The following is an 11,887-nucleotide window of genomic DNA, read 5'->3' on the forward strand; positions in this document are numbered from 1 at the left end:
AAAAAATACGGGTCTAATACTTTTTTATGCTCTACAACATATCCAAAGCTCATTCAAATCGGTGAGGGACACTTCCGACCGTTCCCTTGTGAGTCGAAAAGTCCTCTGCGATTTTGCAATTTTCGCAATGGTTAGCGAGTTATTAATTATTAAAAATCGCTACCTTAGTTTGTCATCCTTGGTGCTCGTTAATATTATTGTTCTTCCCTTTAATCCATTTGTTAATGCAACTAAACGAGCTATCACACCTTATTAAGTTTTCTTTCTTTAAAGTAATAAAATTTGGATGGAACGGCCATGTTATTCCTCTACGCTCGATTTTTGTCTCTCCTCCCTTTCAACGGCGGATTAATTCGCGAACATTTTCGCCGACGGTTCGCCGAACAATTTCTATTAAAAACGCGGAAATTTGAATTACGCGTGCACGTTGGTACGCGGAATTTTAAGACGCGTTTTTGCCAATATTTTCGTCAATCTCGCGGACAATCTTTATGCAGAGTAAAACATATATACGCCGGAAAGAAGCGTCTCGGCTAAGCTAAAAGGAAGCAGAGATTGTATAAAAGTTACTTTATACATTATACATGGGGAAAAAATGACATCGAGATGTTGCTCGGTGTCAGCGCTTGGAAATATACTCGTTTACAAGCACCGCGAGGTCTCTGCCCGGGCTATTGCTTTATCAATACTTGCAGCTCCTGTTGCTCTTGACAGTGATTATTCCCCATCAATCCAGCGGCCCCGAGTGTCAAAGTTTATCGCGCGAAGAGGAACGTACTTCCCTGGAACCTCCCCTCTCCCTCTGGCACACTTGTTGCTCAAATAGCGTATACCGGGGGACGTATCGTCGTCACCCACGTGTTTACCGTACAAAAACCCACGTTCAGCTTATTACCCCCGTGCACACATAATACACACACGTGCGAACGCATTGACAATGCAAATGTCGCGTGCTCGAGGCGAGAAAGAACCGAGCGGCACGTTTTTCATGCCATTTTGAGCCGGGAAATTTTCGAGCCGGCTTGCGCGCGGTCGAGGCGTGCCGGCTTTGAGGTAAAATTTCTTAACTGCGCCCTTTAGAAACTGTACGGACCGCAGAAATGGGATCCCGGAGGTAACTTCTCGAGGGAGTGACTTACGGTCTCTCCGCGGTAAAACCGGAAGCGCATTACATCCGCTCTACCGTTTTAATGACGCGTCCTTTGACGAATTCTGCGCGCTCCGCTTTTTCGTTGGCAAAAATTTAACGAGAGGCTAACGCTCTAAATCTTCTACGCTAAACGCTTCCATAATTAAAGCGGGGGATACAAATCACTGTCTGTCGCATTGTCCGGAATCCTTTTTTCTCTCTACGTGGAATCGCGAATCCCGAGGACTATGCGATGGTCTATACGTATACAGGGATGGACAGAATGCTCGCGACACTTTCCTTTAAATAAGTTTACGAACTCGTGAAATAAATCGGAAACGCTCAAAACGTTAAGTATTTCTCAAAGAAGAAAATTTTGAAACGTAACTCTCCATCTAAATGCATGTTCCTGAACTCATTAACAAAAGTGTTGCCACTGTTCTGTCCATCACTGCACTGAATATTTTACTCGGTGGCTATTCCGAAACCACTTTGAGCGTTTCCGATCTGTTTCTCGAATTCCTAAATTCGAGAAAAAAATTTTAAAAAAGTATCCCAACCATTCTGTCCGTCCACTGTACACTACACTGAGAAAAATGTCCGATTAAATATAATCGGATAATCCAATTACATGATAACAAACGGATATGTCCGATTAAATTGTATATCCGATGAAAAATTTGATCGGTTTTTCAATCAAATTTCATCGGTAATTGCATTTCATCGGATAAATTTCATCGGATATATCCATAATTTAATCGGAAAAAGTAATCGGAAAAATTAACCATCGGACATACTATTTAATTGGTTTATCCGATGAAAATTTTTCTCAGTGTAGGAATCACTGATGCCTTCCCATAGGAATTTAGGTACATGTAGAACACATATACATTTTTTATGTATGTATTAATATGCCGAATGTATAATGCACAAATTGATATGGAAAGGTATCAGTGATTCGTAGTGCACGTATCGAAATTTACGGGAACGAATCTCTCTCTGCCGTAAAACTTTAGCGTGCGAATCTCACTGTCACAAACGTATGAATGCGGATAATCGTATTCGAACGATTGTATTCATAGCGTACGGATATAAACCTTATCACGGCTGAGAGTCACGGTAAACGCGATATGCAGGCGTGAGTCAATATTAATTACGCGTCAGCATCTCTCAAACATCTCGCTCCGAAATCCGTCAAGTGTTTGACACACGGCACACGTTCTAAATACGGTGGGAGCGGCATGCCCCATTATTTATCTAAGGCTCGAACTGCATGTACGGTAACTTGATAAAGTAACCAAGTTACATTACCGCGAGTGCCGCTAACTATTGATTTTCCGAAAATATCGCACTTGAGACTTCGCGGAACGGAGTTTCCACTTGCTATTTACGCCCTTATCTTATCAATACCGCGAGCGCGCGCCGTGTATGGCGTATTCGGTGAAACGCTTAGCTAAGGAGCGCTCGGGACTACGGGATGAAGATAATGTTACCCCGCTGATTCCGGTTACGCCAGCCGTAAGACATCCGTGCAAGCGCAACTAATCCGACCTACATCCTCTTACGAGTGTAATTTTACAATTCATTAATTCAGCGAGTTTGCTTTGCTGCCGGAATTAATTATTACGACTCGCTTCGAATTATTCAAGCGCCGAAGTCTCCATCTAACGCTCCTGTTTGTCGGGATAAATTTTATCCACGGATTATCTTGAATTATCTATATTAAATGAACTTACGTTCTTTCAATGCCCAGATCTCGATGTTAATTAACAAAAATATTAGATATGAAATTAGACTCATAGATATTGAATTTAAACCATCTCGCGTGCATAAAATGAAACATTTAGCGGCGCACGTCCTACGTGATTTTACTTCAATTATTTTCTACCAATGACGATGAATTATTACGTCAACGTGCATATCTTATAATCACATTTGGTTCGCGCATTTAGACAGTCATCAGGAATAATGGAAGATATTCAATATCGTACAATATATTAGATATTATTTATACATTTCGCCATATTGTACGTAAATTATAATTGGTTGACAATTTCTCCGACGCACCATATTACTACGATTACATTCGCTTGTCACACTTGTACTCTTAATCATCAGGAACATCCTCTAGGCCCTACGTAAAACGAGTGATTAAACACGAGTAAAAGTGAGGGTCACTTAATTATTCAAATTCAACACTATTCTATATTAATTACAATAATTACAAATTACCCTGTGTTTCCATGGGGCTCCGGCTATGCGACTGTCTCGCGTAAACATATTGCGATCCCATACGTCTCTCATGTCTCTACGCATCGGCTGGAAAGAAGTCTAAAGTAACATCCCAGTTCTAGCGACTAACGTAAATCAATTTGTATGTATTTTTCTTCCAAGATCAACTCGTGAAACAGGATCGGACTAAGGTGTATCAAACTATTCTTACGACGCAAGTGCAACAATAACAAAATTCGCGTTATCTAAATTGTAGCGAGTTCTACAATTACTTCGATTCAATGAGATTCTTGGTTTCATTAAATAAGCGTTGACGCTTGATAAATACACTTCGTGGTATGATGGCAAATTATTTCGCTTTCCCTAAACGCAAGAAGTGTCCTTAGTTCCTCGTGAGATTATTATTAACACATTTTGCAAGTAGACACGTATTCTTAAACGACAGTGTCGTTAACGTTAGGCCCGGGTCTGCAACGAGCTGTTAGTCGTTAGTCAGAAGTTATGCGGGGTCTACAATGAAAGTCGCAGAGTCGCAGTCGTAAGAATAATCGACTGTAATTGATTAATTCAATCAGACACATGAGAATTAACTAATCATAGTCGACTATTCTTACGACTACAACTTTACGACTTCTATGTAGACGAGGCTTTAGAGCTATATGTCGGGCATTTTTCTTTCCGAATGGAAGAAGACGTATAGTTCTGACTTCTGACTAACAACTCGTCGCAGACCAGGCCTTAAACAAGTTGCACCAGTCGTTACGTAACTACAATATATAGTAAAAAAAAAGCTGCGCAACAACAATTAACGTTATCTCAAGTTACAGAATAGACCGACAGGTTTCAAGATCTATGGATATTATTTATGTCCGATTTTACCGGTTCTTCTTATAAAAATATACCAATTGCCGTGGCAATGTTTTGTCTTTCTAGAATTTCTCGGAAACAAAGAGTATCCCTAACTCGTCCAGTTACTATACAAATTATCCGCAAGTTCGGGAGGTTATGTCACGCGAACTTTGCGTACTTACGTTTCCCAGGAAGAACTGATTCAAGTAATAAGCTCCCCATTGAGGCAATACTGGTACCATGCCTATTACCAGCATTGGCGGAATTATTTCGTACCACATGACTGTGGAACTTCAACGAGTTTAACAATAGCAGAAAATCAACCCCTGTTACGGGTCCAGACGCAACGTAGCCTGCGTAAGCTTCACGCAGGCGCAGCTGAACTTTCTGTTACTATCTGCGCTTTACCTTTTCTCTCTCTCTCTCTCTCTCCACGACTATTCACACGTCTGACGCGTCTGTCCATCTCGTTTTAAGTGCGGAGAGCGCGACAGAGTGCACGACTATAAACAAGAAAGACGCCCGAGAGCTGCTTCGACCCCGGTTTTACGCGATCCTCGAACGCACTGCGCGCTCTGTGGACATTGAAAACGCGGACATGAACTACGTAGCCAATGCCCACATTTGGACTAAGCGGATAACGCAGATGCGCACGTTTTGGTTGTGTTCCGCGCTATGTGCACGAAATATCGATAAAAATATTGTATGTACATACATATGTATGTATGTACATACATGTATAAAGAGAGTATTCTAATTTTCTTTTGTACAAGATTTGCTCGTTTTACATCGAATAATCATTACGATTGTATTCTGGTTAAATTGCACTTTGCATTTTTTAGTTACAAATGAAATACCACCCTTCTCTTATTGTTACATTTAAGTTAAAATGTTATCCGATAAAAACAAATCAACTTGTAGAGGCCCTCCACCACCCCCGCCGAATTCTTCTCGGCGGTCCTCTTTTCTTTGCAATAAATGTGCTTTTACATTTTTATCATTTCTTCTTTTTAAACGCGGGATATGCATATAATAATACAACTCCTAAGATGTAAAACATTACTAAAAAAAGTTACGCAATGCTACACACGAAGTTTGTGTAAAATTTGTTATTAATATATACAAATGAAAAATCATATTGTAAATTTCAAATATTGTAAATCTATCGATCAATTACAAACGAAGAACTATCGATTGAAAGACTCTTTGAATCAAATTGAACTAAAATTTTATTCGATAAAAATTGACGACTTCGAACGGCGGTTTTATTTGCTTTACAATGTGATTTTTACAATTTCATTATTTATTTCATTTCTCTTATAATTTAGTTTACAATGTATACAAAATTATAAAAGAAATCATTACATTGTAAAATTAAAAATATAATATCTGTACAATACAATATTTCTCTTGATATTGCATATGAAATATTCGGTATGCATACAATAATATGGAATTCTTGCAATGTAAAATATATACATATTGAATATTTTGGGATAAATAATATGCCGAATGTATTTATTAACGATCTCTTAAAAGTGAATCAAATCTACAAAAATTTTAAGTTTAAAGTAAAAACAAGCGCGTAACAACTTCCATCTTACTATAATGCATCCGATTGTATATTAAATATTATATTTTTCTAATTTCTACATCTAATGTTCTAAACTTGAAAATAAATACAAAAAAATTATAATATAATGTTTCTCTTTTAGTGTAATTTAATACACTTTATTAAAAATATTATTAACTTATAGAATTTTCATTAAAAGTATATTTCATTAGAAATATATATATATTTTATTAAAATAATGGCAAATATTATTATATTCAACAGTAATGCATTGCAGCGTATCTGTCTTTTTAATTATCGAGTTATGTCCCACTATTCCTGCCTACCCGAATTTCTACCTGCCCGTATTCCGATGTTATAGTCCTATCCATTTTCCTAATACCTATTCGTGTCTCAACTTTTTTAATAGACCTAAAAGTCTTTTATTAAAACCGCGACGCGACTAATAAACGGTTCAATTTGGGGTTATAATACGCGCGCGATTGGGATTTAATAGGGGTCTCTTCAATTTTGCACATATGTGCGAGAATATATAAAGAAAAATAACCCACCCGAATTTTGACACATGAAAGAAATCACATTATTTTGAACATCACCTTACATACACTACAAGAGCCAATATTGGCCACTTACGCTATCTTATCCAGTTTTCCATCGTTGGGCCAGATTGGACATACCTTTCGTTGCTCCCGGCCATACAGTCCGGTCATTTTGACCAGAGATCAGGAAGGAAGGAAGCTCCTTCCGTAGTCGGTTTATCACCGACAGATATTTCGTACGACTCGAACTATATGCGAACGTCAATCGTATCGAAAAATGCACGACCACGAGAGAAGTTATTTAAAGAAGTATTTTAATTCGAAAAAATTTACTGCAGAAAACTGATCAAATACATTTCTACTTTCATTATTTACTCGAGAGTGACCGTCTCTTCGTGACTTGATCTTTGAAATCGAAATTCAAGTATGGACATGGAAAAAATTTACTTCGCGCTATGTGTAATTAAGTTTAATTATATTTCGATAATTTAAAATTTATAACAAAATTAAGAAAGTAATAATTTCTCGGCATTGTTCTTAAAAAACCGATCGCGAAAACCGACCGCGAGAATCTGAAGATGCGTGTGTTTATGCATGTTTTTTCATGCGAGACGCATCGTGAGAGTGTCACAAGACATAGAATAAATGACGTGAGATCCCGAAAAGAGATCCCTTGTGATCGAATATTATAGGTAATCAATAATCGCAAATAACGTATAAAAATAATTTGAAATATTTCACTATACTCGACAAATTATTTAGAATCTCACGTCATTTAATTTCAATTTATACACAGAGAGAAAGGTTTCTTTGGTTTTAGTATTTCTATTTATTTGACTGAAATTTGTTTCATTAAAACAACATATGTTTATACGAAACATTATATGTTTTGAATAAAAATTTTGTTGTTTTATTCAAACACCCTGTATTATTTGATAGAAAAAATACTATTATTTGAAATATATCTTTCAATTAAATAGTTATATTATTTAGCCAGGCGTTTATAAAGTTTCGTGCTGCCACTAGATGGTCGCTAAACTCGTAAGTAAAATCGCGGCAGTTAGATATATAAGCGATCTTGAATGAAACGATAATATCGTCTAGATTAAAGAGAATATTACTTTTGTTTCAAACAAATATTCTATTTCTGACAAAGATATGTGGTATATTATTTCAAGTTCAAACAATCGTACTCGTTAATTCAAACATTGATTTGTTTCGACCATTCCAAATATCAAATTGGTTTGGATACAACAAAATTTATTAAATCCAAAGAAATCGTTTTCTCTGTGTATGTATACCAATATGTGAATAAAAAATGGATATAGGAAAAAGTCTCGGACTCACCGACCGATGCGCAGCAGCGGAGTTTAACTGCGTCGCTTCTGTAACATACAATTATAAATATCACATTAAAACACAATGTTCAAGAAAACCAATATTAAAGGAAAGCATTTTTTAATTATTTAAAATAAACGAAAATTAATTTTATACGAAATAACAAATAGTTACCATAAAGTTGCTCCGCCGGCGCCCGATGCCTTCCCCAGGCCTCCGCCTCCACTCAGGTTGCCTTCAGACTCCTCCATTTTGCACTGGCACAACACAACACTCGCGAAAGAGAAGCTAATTACCGCACTAACGCACGACACGGCACTCCCGATAGCACGTTAATCGACGCGGACATCACTGCAACGAGAACGAGAGATAACTACGCGCGGAAATGCGAGCCAAATCTGGCGAGACGGCGTCACGCGAAACGACGGGAACGTTTTTTGGCGGGCAGGAGACTCGCGGAGACACGCGAGATTAACTCGACTCTCGCCGCGCATCACGCGTGGAAAACACTGATATTACTGCACGCGCGAGAAGACGCGAAGTAAACTTAGAAAACTCGGCGCACTCCCGGCGCCCGAGGAAACGCCGGCGCTGTAGCGACGCCGACCGCGCGTCAGATTTCGGCCGGAATGTTCCAGACTTACGCGTCTCGCAGGATCACCGACGCGCGAGGATCGAGTCTACGTCACGTTACATTGGACAATGATAAACTCTGTGATTGTGCGCACCGTGAAACGCGATGACCATCGCACGAGACCGATTCACTGCGTGCCCAAGGCGCTCCTCGAGTGGACCAACATGGTGCCGTTCCCGGCGGCCACTGCGCGGCGCTACTCCGGCGGTACTACGCGGGTCACGTCGCCGAGAAACGAGAACGACGTCCCGCGGCGTCTGCGGAATCGATCGGCTCGATCGCGCGGTTGTAGCGTCACTTAATTACGCGGAAAATATCGCGCACATCGCCCCGTGGCGTACGTCCCGGCGGCTCGAACGAAACTGCGAAGCGCGAACGTCCTCTGACCGTGCGGCGGTCGCCGGCGGCGCGGCGGCTCGAACGTAAACAATTGCCGAGCGGCGCGTCGGTTTGAAAGAACATAAAAACAACTTTCACGAATAATGAGAGATACGCCGTACCTGCTGCGTTGACTTTAACAGATAAACGGTTACAATAAAAACGTTACACTAGCTACACACGAAGGCTATTGTGTAACATTTTTGCTTCCTCATAGAGGAAGCTTTGTTTATTAATGTACAAATAAAATATCAAATTGTAAAGGTAAACTTGTCGATCAATTACAAATGAAAATCTATCGATTAAAAGACTCTGTGAATCCAATTAAACTAAAATCTTATTCGGTTTCCTCCCGCACTGGTCGCGAACGCGTATCAAGAAAGAAAACGACGCGAAGACACGCGGAACATCCCCCTCGCTCGACTGATCCGCGCCGAATGATTCGATACAATAGATTGTTTTCGACCGAGATTGTTTTTACGGCGCTACGTCATTTCTTGGAATCCGTGCGCGGTTTTCGGCAGAGGTGTTTACGGCGTCGTACGCAGGATCATTCATGCGGCGACGGTCGAACTGATCGGTTATGCCCGCGTCGCTTCGCATATTGTATTAGTCTTTCGTGATACGCGTTCGCGACAAGTGCGGGAAGAAACCGCGATCGCTCTCTGTGAATAATTAATGACCGATGTCATCGTGCGATCGTTGAATTCCCGCGATTTGTGTCGGTGCTTTGTGCGGATATCGGTGACGATATAATCGAACAATTCGTAGTGGCGATTCCGCTCACAATCAGTGGCAATCGGACGTGGCAGCGAAAACCGAAGAAGTGGCATTTGGATACAGTGACAGTGATAAGTGACTGTACAAACGAAAGTGTAAATTCGCGAGCGAAGCATTTGGATACAGTGACAAGTGACTTTACAAACGGAAGTGTAAATTCGGACTCGGTGACAATCGGACACAATGAAAGCCGAAGAAGTGGCATTTGGATACGGTGACTGTGCAAACGGAAGTGTAAATTCGCGAGTATGTCGGAGGGCAGCTGAGACGACGCCTGAGAGGAGGACACCTGAGTGGAAGAGGAGATTTGCAGAATCGATCCATTGCAGAATCAACGTAGATACAACTCCGCCGCTGCGCATCGTGTCGGTGAGTAAAGAGTTTTCAACTTCTCTCGTGTGGTCGTGCATTTTTCGATACGATTGACGTTCGATTGTAGTTTCCGTCCGATAGCTGGGTGTTTCCGACGGCGATTCGACATCATTTCGACGTCGCCCAGTGAGAATTGATTCGTCGATCGACGTCGGAACGACGTCGGATCGACATCGACACCGTCGAATTGACGTCGATTCGACATCATTTCGACGTCGATCGACGAATCATTTCTCGCTGGGCGATCGGCGAATCATTTCTCACTGGGTACAAGGAAGCCAAAAACCTGTATGCGCATAGAAGAAAAATGGCATTCTTAAACGTGGCTACCTCGCACAGGATGCCTCGCGCGCGAATTAAAATTCTGAGGAAGCGATCTCCGATTTTCGTGACTTACAACCGAGTCTAAAACCGTTCATCTGTCTTTTACCGCTTGCGAAAGTACAGTTAAAAAAAAATTGACCAATCGGTTTGTGTAACAATTTACATCGCGCGTATTGTCCCACGCGAGAGACAGCTCTGCGTAAACAACGCGTAAGCGCGATTCCCGTAGATACAATCTTCATTCTAAATTTCGCAACCCCGGGACGCTCTTCGAACGTCTCGCGATCTTATCGCGGGTGACTGTCGGCGACGTTTCCCCGTTTTTATCGTCCGCGTGAAGTCGCGCGGACCGGAGATCGGTATCAGCAAGCGAGTCTGCGGCGAAGTCGCAGCGATAATTCGCGCGATAATAAGACGCGCTCCGCCGCGGCCTCCTCGAAGGGCCGTACCGGCCGGGCCGGCGAACTAAGTTCGTAACAGGCGTTAGAACGCCGATTAGATATGGTGGACCCGGCGAGATCTTATTGGCTGCGCGGGGGGAGGGTGGGACTCGTTGCCGGTCCCGGTCGTTGATTCCAGCCGTCCCGAATCGGGCGGCGCATTCCGCGCGCGACGTCGACTTTGCCGAGCTGTATCAGATAACGCCGATGCGGGGGACCGCGTCCCGGCCGGACAAAGTTCACGAGCGTCACTCGACACAAGGTACTTATATGCCGCCGCGGGCTTCTCCTTCGGAGTCGCTCGCGTTTTCTAGCGGTGGACAATTATATTCGCCGCAAAGATGGTACGTGACCACGGCGATCCGTCGAGACGGACCTCTCCGCCGCGGGAATCCCCCGTCGGACGGGGATCGTTCCGCTTCCGCGTGGGTTTACGCAATCTCCCTGTTGCAGGGCAAGCTAGGAAGCATCCGGCCGCCAGAGATGCTGCTGCGGATATACTCGCTGTGCATCCTGGCCCTGGACCTCGTGACGCTTTTCGTCGGGGTGTGCTGCACGATCCTGATCGCCGTCTACAGAATGTTCAGGCCGCCACCCTTGAAGAGTCTCAACTACGAAGTGGCCATGGTAAAACGCTGCCCAGTTCACGGTGGATAATTGCTTGCCAGCGCAGTAGACGTAGATTGGTACGGTGTAACGCAGCGAATCATTTTGTCCTCGTTTAATAGCGGCAAACGAAGACGAAACGATCCACTGTGCCGCACAGTATCGCCTGTGTACGTTGCTGGAGAGCGCCCTATCTCGCCAGCGCGGATTGTCGCACGTTTCGATGTTTGTACAAACGCACGTCGTGACTTAGGTCGTAGGCGCCGGGCGTGGGATAGGCAAGGAACTCGCCCTACAGCTGTGCCAGTTCGGTGTCGCGGTCGCCTGCGTGGACGTGAACGCCGACGCCTGTGCCGCGACTGTGCAGCGCGCGCAACAGTTCCAAGGAGCGTGCCGGGGCTATCAGTGCGACGTGAGAAGAAAAGATGCGGTACGTATAAACATATCTGTATTCGCAAGCCCGGTCTACAATGAGTCGTTAGTCGTTGGTCAGAAGTTGGAGCTGTGTGTTGGTCCTCTTTCCTTCTGGGTGAAAGAGAGAGTCAAAGCGAAGTGTAAGCAATGTAAACCTATTGTGTATCTATCCGTGTTGTCATTAGTTACTTTCTGGTATATGTTGGTGTATCAGTATGCTCGACTTAGGATGCTTTCCAGCAACGTATGCTAGGAACCACTGATGCCTTCCCATATGAA

General features: G+C 42.6%; 1 protein-coding gene across 1 annotated transcript in view; it reads left to right on the forward strand.

Annotated features, from left to right (window-relative positions):
- Positions 1-10,647: 10,647 nt before the first annotated feature.
- LOC105567041 (epidermal retinol dehydrogenase 2-like) overlaps positions 10,648-11,887 on the forward strand; it is a 4,155-nt gene continuing 2,915 nt past the window's right edge. Inside the window, exons 1-3 of the mRNA XM_012021567.1 lie at positions 10,648-10,932; positions 11,042-11,215; positions 11,448-11,626. Coding sequence (XP_011876957.1) covers positions 10,930-10,932; positions 11,042-11,215; positions 11,448-11,626 — 356 coding nt within the window. The 5' untranslated portion in view covers positions 10,648-10,929. The remainder of the gene's footprint in view (positions 10,933-11,041; positions 11,216-11,447; positions 11,627-11,887) is intronic.

This window comes from Vollenhovia emeryi, unplaced genomic scaffold, assembly GCF_000949405.1.
Source record: "Vollenhovia emeryi isolate VEMERY1.0 unplaced genomic scaffold, V.emery_V1.0 DF939141.1, whole genome shotgun sequence".
Taxonomy (NCBI): Eukaryota; Metazoa; Arthropoda; class Insecta; order Hymenoptera; family Formicidae; genus Vollenhovia; species Vollenhovia emeryi.